The following is a 19,409-nucleotide window of genomic DNA, read 5'->3' on the forward strand; positions in this document are numbered from 1 at the left end:
TGAAGCCTGGCTAGCGGCACTTCTGTTATGCAATGCAAAATTCATAATTGCCTATTTACTTGATGACTCGCCAATTATGAATATGACATAAGAGCGAAATGGCCACTATGTGACTGTGGCCAATTCGCCAACTGAGATGTAGTAAAAACACAGAATATGAAAACGGTTGCAGTATACAGTATATACATGACTTGACTCAGGACTCAAACACTTTATTGCCCATATGTAGAGTGGCACAGGAATACGTTTTTGAGTCAAGATGCAATAATATGAAACTTACAAAATGTACAAAACCCAGTGCAGAACAGATGAGCCGTAATCATTTTATTGTGACTGTGACGGTACTAAATAAACTTATACCAGGACACAAAGTCCTTCCCAGCCTTCTGATCAACTGCATACGGAGTATGAGGGAAAAGACCGATTGGGCATACATCTACAGTGGGTTTTGTTATCGCCATTTGTCATACAACAAATTATACAGCGCTTAAGTGGTTAAATTGTGGCACCTGTTTACCTAGTCAACGCTGAAAATGAGACACGGGCAATAATCCCTTTATGTATCAACAGGAATCCATGGTGTGTGTGTAGGGCTGTCACGATTACAAATTTAAGTTGACGATTAATTATCACTCAGATAATTGCGATTAACGATTTAATTGTGTTTCTGTCGTTGAAAATTAATGGAACATTATGAATAAAAAATAAATTTCTGTTTGGCTTTTAGCTTTCGGAAACAAAAGTTGCACAGGGCAGATATGACAAATAACACATATTTAATTACTTTATACTTAAAAATAAACATTAATAGTGGAAATAGTCGATCTATAAGCTCAAATCGCGACGCGTTTTAAGCTTATAGATCGGCTATTTCCACTATTTTTGTCATTTTTTAAAAATATGACATTTTTTAACATGGAATTGATTATGACGATCATGACGATTATGCAAAAATTATTGCGATTATATAAAATAATTGCGATTAGACGATTATGTAATAATTGTGACAGGCCTATGTGTGTGTGTGGGGCCTGGGGCCTGGGGCTATCCAGCCAACCACAGAACACTTACAAGTTGGGTGCGAGCCACATCTCGTCTTTGGGCCTCATGTACTGTAATGTAGTGGGTTGTATAACAAGCTGACCAGAGGTCAGCCGCCGCTATTTTTATCATCAGGTTTTTCTGGCGTCTGGGAAAGTGGAAACATTTTGGTTGAAGGCGATTTCAAGATTAAGATCTTTGACAAGGACACGGAACAGCTTGTTCGTCAAGCGATGTCAAAACAATACAGCAACAAAGCCCCCTGATATTGGTATTCAGTGGTCGTGCTGATTTTTCATGACAAAACACAGTTGGACCCCTCTGAAAGGAAAACTTAGCCAGCAGAAAAGTAATTAATAATAGCGCATAAGCCTATGCTTTTCAAACAAAACGTTAGGCTACATAAGCAATGCTGTTTGACAGACTCAAGACCCAGGTCGTTGTTTTAAACATTTCGCTTGAAACTAAGCAAAGAAACACCTTCACTCCACTAAACGCCTTCCACTTCCTTCCTTTCTTGCTTTCCAACACAGACACATTTAAACAAATGTATCTTCCAAAACTAACAGCATTTTCACAAAGCATTCGAATATATAAAATAAAAAAACGACGTAGCTAATTTACTGGGGTAGAAAAACAAATAGGCATGGATGTCATTTGTTAAATCTAGTATTGCCCAGTAGATTATTTAGCTACGTATTTTTAAGCGTTTAAATATTGATAAATGAGGACCAGCGATAGGGCTCCAAGCCAAGCCATTGATCGACCTGTTAAAGACATCATTAGGGGGGTCGGGATCACACATTAGCCCGGTCATGTTGTGGTGGTGGTTAAGAAGCAATTGAACATTGTCTAGCATCAGCATGCCAATAAAAGATTGGATCGGCTGGCTGCCCTGGGTCACTCACTTTCATTCAACACCCCAGGATATTAGGAGGATGCTGCAGAACCGGAACTGATGCTCAGGATAAGACCAAATTGCAGAACAATATGCTAGCGTTGTGTTGACTGAACTTAACTGTAGGGAATCAACACGTAGAGCCTTACATGCTGTTGAATACATTAGGCAGTAAAGGTCATTGAAGTGCCACCACCATTATTGTTTTGTCGTCATTTATGGCACATAATAACCAACCTGCAAATACTTAACCCATTGAGACCTGGAACGCATCTCTGTCATTTTTAGATTTGAGCTAAAAAATGTATTCAAAAATAGCAGATCTACAAGCTCATAGCGTGGCAACGAGTGCCGCGCTATGAGCTTGTAGATCTGCTATTTTTGAAAGATCGTGGACATTCTAGCAAATCTTTGAATATACATTTTTTAAAGCGAACATTTGTAACTCAAATCTTTGCTTCTGGGGGGTCCCTGGAACTAAATATTTTGAGATAGGGGTCGGCGGCCAAACACGTATAATGTTGGGGGTCCTTGACGTGAAAAGGTTTGAGCACCGCTGATATAGAAACATACGTTTTTTCAGAAAACTGTTGTGAAACATTTGTAGAATCGGCTTCAGGTCTTAAAGGGTTCAAATAAAACTAACCGTGATACAAAATACCTTGTTGATTATGACCTTGCATACACCCGATTATGATTATGAATTTGACTATTGTCGGAGCTGGATTCGAGGTGAGAGCAGCAGAGAATGATGGGAACCGAACAAAATGGCATGGGGGGACAAAATTCCTCTGCATTTTCATTTCAGAGAGTGAGAGAAAAAAGCAATAAACCCCAAACTAGGTCATCATGTGAGGGTTGGGACTGAGAGAGATTTAAGTTACTGAGCACTGACAGCAGGAATGATTCTAATGCAGAGGACAGAAGAACAACTGGCAGAAATGTCAGTTTTAAAACAGACTATAGGCGTCGGATACAATTGCGGCCTTTCTCGGATAATCTGCTCCATGTGACATGGAGTTTGTGATCAACATGCTTCCATCAATCCAATGCCAGCACTGTGGCTAAATGTGGATATATCCCTTCTAGACAACAGAAATAAATACATTAAAAAAATCATCATATACTTAATGTGAACCGGCCGTGAGGCCAAATGTTCAATATTTCAGGTATTGTACAAGGACATCATAGTTCTGGTCTCCCCATTCAGGCTTTTTCAAACACTTACATTACAATGCAAATAATGTGCACTGGCTGAATATTTGAATAAGGAGCACTTCATGAGGGCTGAAGTACATGAAGCTTTTCCATTGGGAAAAGATCCTGTAATGCATCTCGTGCCTCCAACTCCCTGTTCACTGTAGCCGGGCCAAACCAGTTACACAGCTTTAGACTGCAAACCGACAGGGACACAACAAGGACACAATGGATTGGAAAGGTTTTGAAAGAAGGAGCCAGAGCAGTAAAGGGCGTCATAACACCAATAGAACATAGGCCTACGTTGTATTTGTACAGCTGCACCATAGCTCTCTCAGTGTATACTCAAAGTGAGCATGACATCTGAGTAGAATACAAAATCACAGCATTCAATAACACAACAAAGCATAAAGCAGAATAACAAGAAAATGTTAAATTAAAAGTTTGGCTTAATAACATAGTGTTCATCATAGAGAACGAGATAAAACAAACAAATGGGTGTGGTTGTTTCCAAGTCACTCAGGGTGATCAGGGTGTCTACTCTGCCAAATGCCAACATTTTAATTGTTTGAGGCCTTGAGGGCTGGATGGTCTGACTCTGTGATCCTGATATGTAAAGGTAGAGTGCGATGGGGGAAAAAAGGTTTACATGGGGAATGATGCCTCATCATGGGACCAGTTACAGGTAGGCAGGATGCAAACAGATGCAAATCCAGCCACACAGATTTCATATGCAAATTCTGATCATTGCATTGATGCAGTGAATTTGCTGGTGAAAACTGCCTGCAAAACGTTAACACAAACTTGCTTGTGTCTCACTGGATTTCTGTGTTGATTTCCCTTGTTAACCTGCTAACTAGATTGGGTGTGACCCACTTTCAGACTCTTCATTTGTCCTTGGATCTGCTATGAGTCCCATCTGATCCGAGTGGAGGCTTGATACACAATTGGACAAAGAACACGTTTTTGCAGTCTTTAGTCTCTGCACATGCCTCAACACCCACTTTACTACTTCCAATGATTTCACCACAGAATGCATTGTAATGGCAGAATTGCCTCACACAGCAAAAGTGGGGGCTGGGGATTGGCCCATGTCAACGCAGAAATATATAGCCATAAGCGTTTTATATAAAATGCATATTAATATAAAGTTCATACAGTTCATACAGTACATAAATGTGATGAACATGCCATATGCTGTGCGGCAGGGCTAGTTTATGCATGCACAAGTAGATGTGTGTGTGCACCACACAGGATGCTGAGAGCAATGGGAAGCCCATCTGCCAACTACCAAATGCTCTTCTGAGTCAATCTAATCAGGAGTGTGTCCAGTGATGCTCCAGTGGTTAAGAGAAACCTCGCTCCCAGGAACCACATATTCCCCTGCTGTGATGTTCTTTCTTGTCTCTCCCCTAATCTGTTGTCTCTCCAAAGTGTTCCATGGCCCATAATCCTTTAACCACTTAAGCCCTAGTTGATACTTCATCGTACTTAAGCCCTAGTTGATACTTCATCGTACAAGAGTAGCAAAAAAATAGCAGATCTCGTAGATCTGTTATATATATATTCTTTTACAATTTTGAACAATTTGCCAAATTTAGGGAGAAAAAAGAAAGGCAGGAGGAAATGCAAAACCCAAAATGCCCCCAACCTCAGGTGTGAGGACACCTTTAGTACTGTCAAAACTCCATCCAATAATGCATCATTATTTAATTTTCCATGTTTAATCAGTGCTGCCGTTTACAGGGCTACTCTAAACGTGTTCAGTCTGAATAAAATGGTCGTTTTTAGGCTCAGTGTTTTTTCGGATGCCAAGAATATGCCCACTGTAATCAAACAGGCCAAGCAAGTAAGTGATGAGTAAGCTAAGCTCTATAACCGTGGTTCGTGCAACCCCCCAAAATAATCACATTGAACTCAGGACCCCCCCCCCCCCCCCAAAAAAAATGTTTTATTTGAACTGCAGCCCCTCCCAAAATAATCATATATGAACTGGGGACCCCCCCAAAATAATCATATTTGAACTGGGACCCCCCAAAATAATCATATTTGAACTGGGGACAATTCTATTTTCTATAGAGCAGCTCAATTCACTGGAAGCGTCTAGCAGTGACCACTGAGCTATGGGAATCTGAATAAATCATATCCTCTTTTACAACAAAGGAAATTAATAATGGTGCTAAATGCTACAGTGGCTTCATTGAGCAACTCATTTGTTCCAGGAAAGCTTGCATCAAAGCTAACAGCGATGAACCAAAGTATGGCAGCGAAGAGAGTAGAGGTGCTGCTCAGTGCAAGTGATTTGTGTTCATAAGGTCGTCCACGCTCTGTGTAACAGCAAGTCTGTGAATGCAGTGATTGTGACTGAGGTTGAGGGGAAAAGAAGCATACAATAATACAGCCTATGTAAGTGCTATGTAATGCCCAACTAATATTTAATCGAACGACGGTGTGGCTCGCTGAAAAAACGAACTCATTTTCAAGCAAAAACTGTAATAGACAAAATGTGATATTAGGCCTACATTAGTGATAGAAATAAAAGGATGAAAAATGTAGGTTACTGGTAAATAACAGTGTTGAGAAGCACGTAGACAGATGGATATACGTCAAGTCTCCTCCATTCGCGTCACCTCCTACATTAATTATGTCTGTAGTATGAGTCACTACACACACACACACACACACACACACAAAGCTGAGGCAGACCTTACAATATGGATGCAAATATACACTATTGGTCATTGTATAAGCGGGTAGGCGTGTGCACACATCGTGCGTATGTGCGTGTCACTACAGAGCCAAGGAGAGTGGGGGAGGGGGATGTCACTGTGGCAGCATCTCGACCTTGCGGTGGGAGCGTGAGGGAGAGAGAGTGTGTCCTTAAACCAGAATGAATTCAGCTGCAGAATCATTATGCGGTTTCCCGGAACCACACGTAAGCAGGGCATCGTGTATAAAATCTTAATCTCTTTGAATGATTTTATATTGCCTACAATTCATAGCCATTCAACAGTCCTGAAGCATTATCGCATTTCATGCCAGTGTCTTTGAAAACAATTGAGATGTTGATGTAATATGCTGAATTAATGCAATGATATGCCAACAAATGTTCTTCTATGAAAACATCACATCATTATTAATAAGCGAGATTCTGATATCTAACAAAATAATGAGGATTAACATTTCTGTCATTATCGGTTTGATCAATGCAGCTCCTAACAGCCTGCAGAAAGATACAGCATCCTTCTCCCAAGGCAGACCATAACTCTTGAAATGTCTCTTTGTTGACAGCGTGTGCTGCAATAAGTGAATTGATATAGCAGGCATGGCTCAGAGAGATTCATTCATAAAATTGGAGCGAAAATTCTCAACCTGAATCTAAATAGACAAAAATCAGAGAAAGTGAGTAATCAAATTAAAAAATCACAAATTATCATCCAGGTCAAAAGATAAGAGGCTATGATAAAGAAATTGCTTAGAATGTGGCGGAAATTTAGAGGTACGAGTGATGCAAGAGGCTTATGTGCAGATTAAGAGCAACAATGGGGTAAAGCACTTCAGGGCCGGAGAACTGGGCTGTCAAGCCTTAACCAGGCCCGAGTGGAAGTGGGTCAGGACATGGTGAGTCAATTAAAATGTAAGCCTGGCAGCCGCAGAACTATTCATTCCAGAGCTGTAGGGAGTCAAAATTAATTAATAATTTTGATATTTATATATAAATTACTATCCACGAAAAAAAAAATCAATACAATATAGTATATTTACTGCTGCAAAACATTTTTAGAAAGATTTTGATACAGATCTGATTCCATAAAGTGGGCCACATTGAGAGAAGCAGGATGAGACAACTTTGGAACCGTGGGCTCTGGAACGATACAATGTTTTGATTCACTCGCAAAACCTGCTGTGACCCAATTTAACTGACAGGGATGGGAGGTGACCTGAACTAGTTTGGCAAAAAACTAAGTCAACACGCCTATTTTGTTTTATTTGAGTTTGTTGGTAATGTTTCTGGGCATCAACCTTTTAGCAGCAGGTGTGCCCTCTGGTCTCCCTGCACCGGGAACAAGGGGACAACTTTGAATGTTGTGTTTACCAACAGCAAACGACAAATCCTAATTGTTATCCCTTTAAGTAAGTGATTATAATCTCAGCCAGAGCTTCATTAACTAAATCATAAAGTAGAGTAATAAGGCCTATACAGGACTTTGTCACAAACAATAACACAAACAGACATAACACAAACAGTACACAATGACATACATTACAACAATTCACATGGAGAGAGGACTGCCTTGTGGTAGCTTCTGTTTCCATGAGCTGATGGGCTTGTTGTGGTATAGTTGACCACTTAAGCCCCATTTCATAAATGGTCTCACGGCTGTGTTGCTCAGCGAAAAGAGCCCATATATAAGCTCACAACTTTTTTGCAGTTAAAAAAAAAAATAGAATTAGCCTATAATGCCTACAGTATAAAGACGTGCCTGAGATAGGTATGCAACCCAGCAAAAAATTAACAATACAGCCCAGTGCACAGCCATGTGCACAAATTTCCTTCGGGATCAATAAAGTATATATCTATCTATCTATGGTGCCCTGCCAAACCTCACAGGCATCAATGTGACGAGTGTCTATTTCATTTGGCTGGCCAAAGGCCTTGTTCTCACACTGGCAGCATTTCAGTGACAAACACCTGGTACATAGAGGGGACAAACAAAGGAGTGGACAGAGAAGTGAGGTGAACTCAGGAGAATAGAACGGAGAGGAGCTGAGGAGACGATCCAGGAATAGTGTTTAACACAGTAGTTCCTTGAGTTATACCCAATTCATACTTCCTTGTACGACGTCACTTGGACAGAACTGATTTTCAACCAAAAGAAGTATTACTAGATACCCAAATTATGCAAACTAAACCGAGTTGTTTAAAAGTCAATTGGCCTGAGTCTACCTACTTGACAGCACTTTGTTGAAATGTACTGATGGTCTTCAGAAATGAGCTCTGCTTATACCGTTACAAGAATCCCAATTAGCCTACAGTACCACCTCGTGTGTTTCTGCAGAGAGACTGGGCCCCAGTGGCAGAAGACCAAACGGATATATATTATGAAACCTGTACTGATGTCACTCGTTGGCAGTCGAGTGATTAGACAGGGGCGGGGTGGGGGGCTAAGCCCAATAAGTGGCTAACATAATCTCTGTCACTCTGTCTTTTTAGCCCTTAATTATCTTAACTGCTCCATGTCTTGTCCATGTGTCACACAATTATGTTCTATTCCCCCCATCTAACTCTCACCGTATAGCTTTTAATTTTAATGTTCTTGAGCCACTCATCTGTGCACAATTGTAACACCATTATTAACCAAAGCTCTTTTCACCATTAAAGGGGCTTTACCAACGACATCTAGTCAACAAATCCACTTGATTTTGAAAAAAAAAGAAAATGAGTCACTGGCGTGACAGTGTACGGTCAGTGGATGCTATATGTAAAGCCATAATTGTCCTGGTGCAGCTGATGGGGGTAAAGAGGATTTGACAGTAAATTTCCGCTATTGTTGATAATGCCCAGATGTGAGTCACACTGGCATGGAACGCTCTGTTCTTTCCGTCCTAGCAGTTAGATACACAGGGACTTGAGTTATTTGTCCCTCAATGGATTACAATGTGCACATTGTATGGTGTTGGCTTTCAGTCACTCAAAACCCTCTCTAGCATGTGTCTGTCTTCTTAACCCATCAAGACCTGAGGCTGTCTAAAATCAGTAGTTCTCAAACTTTTTTGTAATTCAAATTTATTAATTATTTTTAATAGCAGATGTACAAGCTCGCAGTGCGGCACGAAGTGACGTGCTGTGAGCTTGTATTTCTGCTATTTTTGAATAGCCAATACTAAAATCTAAAATGAAAGAAAGGGATACAAAAAGAGGCGCCTCAATAATACATTGGCCATTTCTTCAAAAAAGGTAAATAAATTAAGAATTTGGAAAGTAAATTAAGTAATGTAAAGTATACATGATTTGAACATGCACGGTACATGATTATCAGACTTAAATGTACCCAACAACTTCTTGTTTATTACCAAAATGTCTGGATATACAGGTTTGATTGATTGATTTAATACTTTATAAAGAGTTTGCAAAAAGTACAGATTTACAGTTATACAATAATGCTAAAAGGATAACACAAAAAGCCCTGAGGGCTTGTTTCCATTGTGGTCCTGTGTATTCAATTCATCAAGACATATAAAGACATACAATACTATACAAGAGATCATCAATACTAGGAGCAGTAAAAGTATATTTACTGCTATAGGTAATTGTAGAAATATTAGGCCATTATTGTTGAATGTTCAAGAATGTTCTAATCATGTATAGCCTACTTTACATTGCTTAAGACCATTTTCACATTTTTCTTTTTCCAAAAATAGCCAATTTAACATTGGATGTGCCCACTCTTCTTGTTACCAAATAAATGCATTCAAGGTAAATTCCCGTCTCTCTGAATGCAGCTCTGATGATGTTGCAGCTATTCTACTGTAAAATCAACATCAGGTTGATTTTTTCTCCACCGATGGTGAAGTCCTCCTGCGTCAGTGGATGCATTTCCACCACCATGCACTTTTCTCTCGGGAGCCGAGATAATAGTTTGAGCGATTGGTTGTGTTTTTTTTACATTCCTCTGTTACTCCCAGAGGAGCTGTCGATCATGGGCTATGCAAGCAGACTACTGCAGTAATAGCAACAACAGACTAGAGTACACTTCCTGTTATTGAGACATGCCGGGTGATGTCGAGGGGCAGTAGCGACTGGGTTGGGACGGGGGGGTGGGTGAGGTGGGCAGGGGCTGTCGATAACCACATTGTTGCTGGACTTCCTTCCGATCGCTCCCTCTTTTAAAAAGTTCAACTTCCAGGAGAGATTAGATGATTATCACAGAACAAGTCATTTGCATGCACACATGCATGCATATATTTCATTGGAACTCAAACGATCCCCTGGTTGCTGTTTTGATACAAACTGTTTTGATAAAAAGGACAGCAGTGTTGTCAACTCAGTTTACATTATCAACAGATTACAGGCATGCAAACAGCCCCGAGGTGAAAAAGGTGACAAGATGTTTTCTTTCGGGTCAGGTGTCACACAATTGCCCTATGTGGGTTCAAAAAGGTGACTGTAGCTGAAAAGTGACACTTTTGCATGTCTGAGATTAAGTTCCAAGTTTTGTACTGAAGTTCAGCAAGTTGCATTTCTCTCCATCACCATCAGTGTATGCAATACCTTCTAGGCTAGGACCTTTCCGGAATTTTCGTAATATTATGGTGGAATTTTGCAAGTGTTGGTTAGCTCAACCTCAACAGTAAACAATGTTTTAAAAAAGAGAGAGAGAGATGCTGTACCGTGTGTCCGCACACGCTTCCATCAAATGCAATGTTCAATTTCATAGGCTTAGCTCTTGTCATCTTTCCTTCATGTGCGCCTTCATTTTGGGTTGTGCAATAGATTCCACATACTACTTAGTCTTAGGCTATAGTCTACAACTTCAAACTGAGAAAGCGGCCATTACACAGTAAATGTCCTTTTCACATAATACCACGGACAGAGCAACGTGCTGGCTGTTTTCTCAGTTTCATGATATTGTTGAGCCTTAAGACTGTTGTTTAATCTGGAGTGTTGCAGGCATTCTGCATTGCAGTGCTTTTTTCTATAGTCTACAACTTAAAATGTGCACTGAAGTGAGATTTAAATTTAAAATAAATGGCAGGCCTTCCTGCACAAATAATTCTGTTAAGTCAGTGTCATAAGTTTATGTCTATGGTCTAAAATAATTTCAGCTCAACAACAACGCAAGGACAGGATGCAAAGGTTGCGCCAGACTGCTGTCATCATTGATCCTGTAAGACTACAATTGGGGAAGTAAAAAGGAGACATTTCACTGCGGTTTCAATAATGACGAGCAAGTGTTGACACACACCATTTCACTGGAGTTTCAATAATGAGAACGAGAAAGTGTTGTGACACACCATGAAGTTTCCTCTGGAGTGTATGCAAAAATAGTTTTTCCCAGCAGAGAGAGCCACAAGACGGGACAGAACCTGTGAGGCTGTCAACCTCTGCTCCTGGCACATTCATTTAGTCACTCGCTAATGACCCTACTGGTTCTCAGTCAATCATTATTTCAAGCTATTTTTGACCAAGCGCAACAAATTATCTCCACAGATGTCTGTGGCAAAACGTGCCCTCATCTGCATCTCCCGTTCTATTTCATCAGAGCTATGGGCCCATTCCATCCACAAAAGCTTGTGCGACAGGAATGAGTGAGCTTAGAGCCCAAGTGAGGGTGATGATGATGTACTATTCTTGCCGTTCTCTACCCTCAGCATAGCCCCAGGTGTAATGATCCACGAGCCCCCTATTTATAGACATGCTCAATCTAGCCTACTTTAAGGGGATATAGCCATCCCGTTTCCTCCATCAGTCCAGGTGAAGACTGTTAGCACCTGTCTAGAATCTAATGCTTGCTCAACTCATGTGTGCTGTTTGGAAATTAAACGTTGAGTGCTCAATGTTTGCCAACTAACTCATCATTAGATAAGTAATCTAGTCAGGAGCCAGTCTATCCAAAAAGGTGGAAAATACAGGTACACTGAAATAGACAAACCGATATCATGCAATGGATTAATGCTTTACATAGTAATTGATTCTGTTGCATGTTTCAATCACTTGTTTTAATCACAGATCATCAGGCTAACTTTCACACTCACCGTAGGCCTGACTGATGGGCCAGATGAGGTCAAAACATTCATAATTACTTGACATTCATAATTACTTGACTAATAGAGCATAAATTCATTATGCAGATATCCTGTCATATAAGATATCAGCAGAGAAAAAATCAAAGCATTCATTTTAAAGTAATACTTGAAGTATATTTTTCTGTGTTTTATTTATGTTTTACTTTCCCTATCATTGTCTGAACACATTTTCACATCAGAGTAACATCATGTAGTAATTTATATTTATAAGCTATGATAACTAGACAAATGCAAATTTGGTTTCTTTCACAGGACAGGACATTAAAGTAAAGACAAACTAGTTCATTATGGAACAATACAGTAAACACAGACATGTTTTGGCCACAGACTGGCCTTCTTTGTCGGGGCATGACAGCATGCAATGTCTCCAACTGCTAGAACCTGTGACCAAAAAAAGGCTATCACTTCGTTTAATAAAAACACTGACACAAGTAACACCTCCTAAACTCTAAGCCAGGGGTTCCCAAAGCTGGGGTCGCGACCCCAAGTCACTGACGGTGGGGTCGCGAATTTATTTTGGGTCATACATTTTTTTATTTTTTTTTAATTCAACAGAATGAATGAAATACAATCTAAAATGGATTACAAATAGTACATTTTACCATTTTAATACGTTACAAATGTGCACCGAACGTGCAAGTTTATGTGCATAAATTACCTCCACGGTTAGGTGGGGTCGCGAGTCAATGGCCGCATTATTTTGGGGTCGCGGGCTGAAAAGTTTGGGAACCCATGCTCTAAGCTGCCCAAAACTTTCTTCATACCACTGTGCAAAAGAAGCTTTCCAGTAGCGGTGTGTGACACAACCTATGCCACTGATATGTTCGAGTGCGACTCATTGAAGTACAGTATTAAGCATTCATTCTCCACTCAGCTCCCAGTACCAGCAGCATCAAGAAGTCATTGTAGGGAGGTGAGAGGGGTTTTTCCACACAAACTGGTTCTAAGAATATTTACCAGGAGGAGCATGCATGAGCCCAGAGCTCTCCATGACATCCTTTCCATCTACAGTCCTCCAGCACTATAGGACGGATAAGATAGCCAATGGGAAATGGTGAGAGATTATTAGGGATTAAGGGAAAGGAACGAAGGAAAAAGATGGGTGAAGGGAGGATGTGTACCGTAGTTGTTTTAAAACAAGATTTTCCATATTTCCTCTCTCTGGCTATTTCTTTTTGGCAAGACTAACGGGTTCATGAGCTCCGGCACCTAATCATTTACAAATTAAGCACTGCCACAGAGAATAGAAGCAGCTGAGCCAGTGCTCACCGAAAGCCTGACCTAGCACTGAATCTTTTTACGCCACAAACGCGGACTACAGCCGCCCAACGCTGTGGTACCGCTGTTCAACATAAGAGCCTGGTTGTATATGCAGGCAGGGGTTGAGTGCACAGGGGTCCACACCTCACTGAACAATGTTCATGGCATAATGACCCTGTGTTAAGATCCAGCTGGACGCATGCTAGATGGTGCAGAATTCATGTGTGTGTCCTAGACACGACAGAGGAGGAAGGAGCGGAGGACAGCCAGTTCAGTCCACACTTTAGGCATAACCAGTTAAGCTTTAACCCTCATCCAAGCAAGCACGGCACGCTACTAGTTTCCATGTTTACATTGCAAGCAACTCGAGAAACCAGTTGGCAGACGTCCACTTTTTCATATGAACAAACACAAACACACCGGTTGATATCGTCCAGGCGAGCCTGGTTTTACCGACCAGATTCCCGAGACATTTACCAGAGTTCATATGTGGAAGAGGCTTTTAACTGTTGAACTTTCACCTCCCATATGTCAGAAGTCAGTGAGTCAGTAGCCTACCATCAATGCTGTACATCCTGGCTATGACAAAAACACCAAATTAGCTGAATGACTAGCAAACAGCCCAAAACAAGCCAGTACACGATGTCCCACATTTGTACACTCTCAGAGGGGGAATCAAATGGACATGGAAGGGTCCAATTACCGGTAGTTCCATTTGTACACTCAGAATTAAACGAACACTGAGGATTTTACTGTAGAGTCGACACTAGCACACAGCAATGTGACGACAAAAATTTCTTAACACAGAATGACATGCCTGCACTACAGACTGGGGTCTGTCCACAGCAGAGGCACTTTCCTCAGTCTACACTGCGCAATCAATTCTTTCTGAAGGTGATCTCTGAAGCACCCACACATCATGATTACATAACTCCCCATTTATGCATGTAATATTCATGTGGAGTAGAGGTCAGGACTCTGCAGACGGGTAAACACAGAAACTTACCACCATCACAAGCTCAAATGGATGCTTGTACACCCGCACAGGTGACTGGTACTTCTGCACCATGGTGGGGATCACGATGGCACCAACAACCTAGAGTTAAACAAAAAAACAGTGAGAGAGAAAACAAATGGCTTTCGACTTTATGTGCAATTTTAATCATAGGCTTTGGTGGGAAAGAGACAGGAGATTGTGTGATCTAGAGAGATGTATTTGACTGGGTGCCAAAATAACAGCAACATCGCTGTGTCTGTACGCACAGTCTCCCTCTGTGTGCTTGACACGTAATTAGGTAATGGTGTGATTGGGATGTCTGTTTGGAAGCATGTGTGTGTGAGTGTGCGCGTGCCAGAAGCCTGTAACACTAGCACTACGAACTGTCTGTGTGCTGATATACTACTGGGAGCTGTCCTGACTCCTGAGCCATGGCCTTGGATCCATGTCCCATTGATCAATGGATGCAGCCCCCCATTCATCACAGACAACACACAGGGACCACTGCAATGGAATTTCAAAGCCAGAAAACAGGGGTTGACCCAGGCGAAGGCAAACTATCAGTTCTAATGGAGAAGTCGTACTACTACAAGCACAATTTAAGGGTCAACCGTACTGGTCAATGTACAAAGTCCAGTATTTGTGAGGTCAGAGCAACTAGGAAAAACATATAGGCCTATTACTATGGTTATAATTACTAGTCTGTAGATAAGTTACAGTGTTGAAATTGAATGGAATACAGATGTCAAATGAAATTAAAGGTAGGGTAAGTGATTTTTTTTTTGGGGGGGGGGGGGGGGGTTTGTTAAAAAGGTTTAAGTACTATATTCTGATAGTAATCATTGCTACAGAGCATTTGTTCGGTCACAGGAGTCTCTCCAGCTCTTTAGTAAACAGAATATAGTACATTTTCAGGTAGGTGACACATTTTAAGCCAATCAGGAGAGAGCACTGAAAATGCTTTTTCTGTTTAATAAAGAGCTGGAGAGATATTGGAGACTCATTACATGGACAGGACACTCTATAGTAACGAGCACTATCAAAACATAGACCCATTTTGCAATTATTTTAATAATTGCAAATCACTATATCCTACCTTTAATGACTGAATGACCATGTTCAATTCATTGTAGCAGTGCATTCCACTTGCTCACCTCAAACGCATAACAGAAGCTAGAAAACAGGACCTGGCTGTCTGCATGAGTGAACAGGGTGACAGGTGTACAACAGTGGGAGCGTTCTAGATCTTTTTTTAATTGATAGGGGGTTGTTTTGGACATGTTTGTCATTTACAACCAAAACAAACGTGTGAATGGGATGCCGCTGCTTAAAGGGGGCATGTCTGTCATTCCAGGTAAAATGTACAGAGCAAAAAAATGTGAGCCAAGCTAAATAAAAAAAAAAGGGTACGCCAAGGACAAGCTGTTTTATAGCTCAGGTGTTTTTTTGCTCAACATAGCATGCTGATACATGAGTTTATGATTTATATAACTCCCGCAGCTGCAGTATAGGATAATGATGCTCTAATGTAGGTGTGTTAAATTAACGCTACAGCATTATTTCACAAGGGATTATCAGAGTAGAAGCGGGAGGACTACCATAAACAAACTAACACGAAAGGAACACAAAAACACGAGTCTCAGTGGTGTTTCTCTCTCTAACGGAAATGTTATATTTACCGTCATGTTTCTGGTTCTGTAAGCAACTTCACAAACAGATCAAACAACATGAGAAACGTGGAAGCTTGTGTTCAATTAAGAAACAACACAGCTATCCGATCAAGTTGAACATTTAACATTTCGTGCCTCGCTTTAAATGACTGCATAACTACTGGTGCTTTTTGTCATCATCTGTCATCAAGAAAGTGGACATGTTGCTGCTAACATCTTAACAGATAAGAATTGAATACACAGGACCACAATGGAAACAAGCCCCCAGGGCTTTTCTTGTTAATTGTTATCCTTTTAACAATCTTTGTAAACAATCTACCTCAGTCTGTACAATCTGCAAACTGTTGATAAAGTATTCAATCAATCAATATCTTTCCAAGGTAAGATACGACAGTCAGAGCCACTCTGCTGTCCAAATTCACTGACGATTGAAATGAACTCAATCACAATAAAGGCTACTTACCAGCAACTTGACGGCAACAAAAATCTTAAGTTTACACCGATTTGTGTTCCTCGGTTCTTGTGAAAATGGTACCCGAGGAGGTAACTCTGTCCATTCCAAGTCCCCCAGCCGAAGCTTTCTAGTTGTCACCGGGCGGTGAGCAGCTCAGCACCGGAGGAGGAGCAGCTTTGTTATGCTAAACCAGTGTGTCACCACCACCAAGCCATAATATGACGACTAGCAGTGTTGCCAGGTCCGCTTATTATAAGCGACTTTGGGCTTCTTTGTCTCCGCCAGGCCGAAGGCGTGGCAGAGACTATGTTTTGCACCCTGTCTGTCCGTCTGTCTGTCCGTCCGTCCGTGCATGCGTGTGTCCTTGAGTCTGTCTGCGAGCAGCTAATCTCTGGCACCGTTGTGCCGATCGCAGCGAAACTGTGCACGCCACGCACACACACTCCCTGGATGCCAGAGCAGAACCTCTGCAGCCTGCACCGAATTTTTCAGATCGGGCATAGCGCCACCAGGAGGTCAATTTTTGCAAAACATTTTTTTTTGTATTTACACATTTTTCATATTCCATCCTGATTGGCTAAGATTGGCTTCCAAACTTTGCAAGAGTGCTCCGTTTTGAACAAAATGCCTCAAATAATGAACGCAGTGTGCGATTTCCGTGAAATTTTGCACGCACATTCCCACTAGGCCGAGCAAGAAATATCACTTAAAACTTTTCAAATCAGCCTCATTGTGGCGCTATAACGGGCCGATTCGCGTTTTTTTTTACAAATGCCACTATGCTATCTTATTAGCCCTGTATATACACCAACCAGTAGTTTAGTTAGTTGTATTATTGTAGTTAGATAATCGCACCAGAATATCAGTCTGTCACAGTCACAGTTCAGGCTAATTGAGCATTTTGGAACATTCAGGTAGAACATAGGATCACACTTTTTGATTGCCTGCGAGTTTGGCATTTCTTCCTGCGCCTGCTGAAACCATAGAAGAGTACATCAGATGAAACATGGCTGCTCCTCTTCCATATCATCACAGAGTGTGATACCCAATTTACTTCCCTATGAGTCACCTCCTCAACCTTGCATGGGCTAGTTCCCCCTGTAAGTGCCAGGAAGATGAGAGATTTCTCAAGAAGTGTGATCTTCTGAGGTGGGAATGTTCACAGGTTTCTCAATTAGTCTGAACAATTTCTGTGACTATGACAGACTCCATGGCCCCCCTAGTGGTTGTGGCCCTAGTAACCGCATAGACTGCTTATGCCAGTGGCCGGCCCTGAGTTGGTGTATAATACAGGGCTAACTAGATAGCATTTGGGACACTAAATTATACTATAACTACAGTTGGTAGACTACAACTACAGTGAGTACACTGTACGCAACTGTTGACACTGAGTCTCACAGCAATGATTTCACCAGTGTGCCCTGGTTGTGCTTTGATCTCTCTTATAATAAGAATGTCAACTAAATGACACTGATTACAACATTGTAATGCATAGATCAAAAAGACTTAGACCTTGGACAACTCTACATCTGGTTGAAACTTCATTTCTGATCGAATTACAACAGAAAACTGTGAATTTTAGTCGAAAATGGCCGCGATCTTGAAAACTAGATGCCATATTGATTTTTTAATGGCACCATCGTAAAAAAAACACATACATTTTGATAACTAGATCATTAAAATATTCATTCAAGTTCTACACTGAAAAACCTTGTTTTACACATTTTTATGCGACAACCATCTTGGATTTTTTGTTGGCTATCGGGCTTTTCTGAAAAAGTAGGTCCTAGCCATTATTCATGCCAAATGTTTTGCTTGTATCACAAAGTGAACGATTGTGCCACTAATCTGCTGCACTATAGACCTGGTTGCTTGTTTCTCTCTCAAAACCTGGCAACACTGATGACGAGTTGTCTTCAGCACCAAAAGCTACACACAGGCTGGATTTGATAGTTATGATTCGTAGTAGTAACAGCATCATAAGCCACGGGACTTTCTCACGGAGCTCGGGCCTTTCACGCCGTGATGATAATGATCATAACTTTGCTCCTCCCCATTCCTTTTATTATTTTAATTTTGTCTATAAATCCCAATCCCATAGCTCGGAGCCTCGGAGGGTCGGCCACTTTGGCTATGACGACCATCGCTCTGGTTTATTTACACGAGTTTAGCTTAAACCTTAAACCATCGCCTGCGACTGACTGACAACCAATTAACCAATCAATGCGCGAGCGACCACTGATCCTTCAGCCCATGGGATCTAAACGGATTCTTTCCCACAGTGCTGCCTTGTGTTTAAATAAAAGATTCCACTGTCTGTCACTTGTGTTTTCACGTGTAGGGGTCGAACCATTTGACTCCAAATACCAGCTGGATTCAGTGATGGAAAGTAACTAAGTACATTTACTACAGTAGTTAAAGGGATATTTCACTTTCAAAAAAACTTTTGCTCATTTTATCGTCTACTCAGGCTTTAGTGAGCCCCCCAGACAGTTTATAAGTTGCTTGATTCATTATTTAGATATTTGATATTCATTTTATCAGACACTTTTTTCATTTATTTTAGATTTTTTTTTTGGAAAATGAAAAAAATTAAATACATTAAAAAATTAAATAAAATAAATGAAAAAAGTAATCAAAAAAACACGGCCCCCTCACGCATTAGGATGGCAGGGTGAGTCAGCAGAACCAAGGACGGGTGTTTTTGATGAATCTAACGGGTTAAAATGGAGTTTGAAGTTATAATGGGTTTGTATAGGAAGGGGGCGTGTCTGATAAAATGAATATCAAATATCTAAATACTAAATCTAGCAACTTATAAACTGTCTGGGGGGTTCACAAAAGCCTGAATAGACGATAAAATGACCAAAAGTTTTTTTGAAAGTGAAATATCCCTTTAAGTCAGTGCACTTTTTGAGGTACCATTACTTTAATTTGTGTTTTTTCATTCTTTGATACTTTATTACATTTGCAGCCCATTCTAAAGAAAACAATGTCATCATGAGCATATAGCATAGAAACAATATTAAAACTGGCACATCTGGATGACAGGTGCAGGACCAACAGTGGAAATATATAAGAAAT

At 40.8% G+C, this 19,409-nt stretch overlaps 1 protein-coding gene across 2 annotated transcripts in view; it reads right to left on the reverse strand.

Moving 5' to 3' along the window:
* The window catches only part of LOC308075533 (SEC14-like protein 1), a 35,563-nt gene extending 19,108 nt beyond the window's left edge, over positions 1 to 16,455 (reverse strand). For both annotated transcript variants that reach the window (XM_080415472.1, XM_080415471.1), the window contains exons 1-2: positions 16,335 to 16,455; positions 14,211 to 14,300 (exon numbers count right to left, since the gene is read on the reverse strand). In XM_080415472.1, coding sequence (XP_080271598.1) covers positions 14,211 to 14,273 — 63 coding nt within the window. In that variant the 5' untranslated portion in view covers positions 14,274 to 14,300; positions 16,335 to 16,455. The remainder of the gene's footprint in view (positions 1 to 14,210; positions 14,301 to 16,334) is intronic.
* Positions 16,456 to 19,409: the final 2,954 nt, after the last annotated feature.

This window comes from Gymnoscopelus braueri, assembly GCF_963280865.1.
Source record: "Gymnoscopelus braueri genome assembly, chromosome: 2".
NCBI lineage: Eukaryota > Metazoa > Chordata > Actinopteri > Myctophiformes > Myctophidae > Gymnoscopelus > Gymnoscopelus braueri.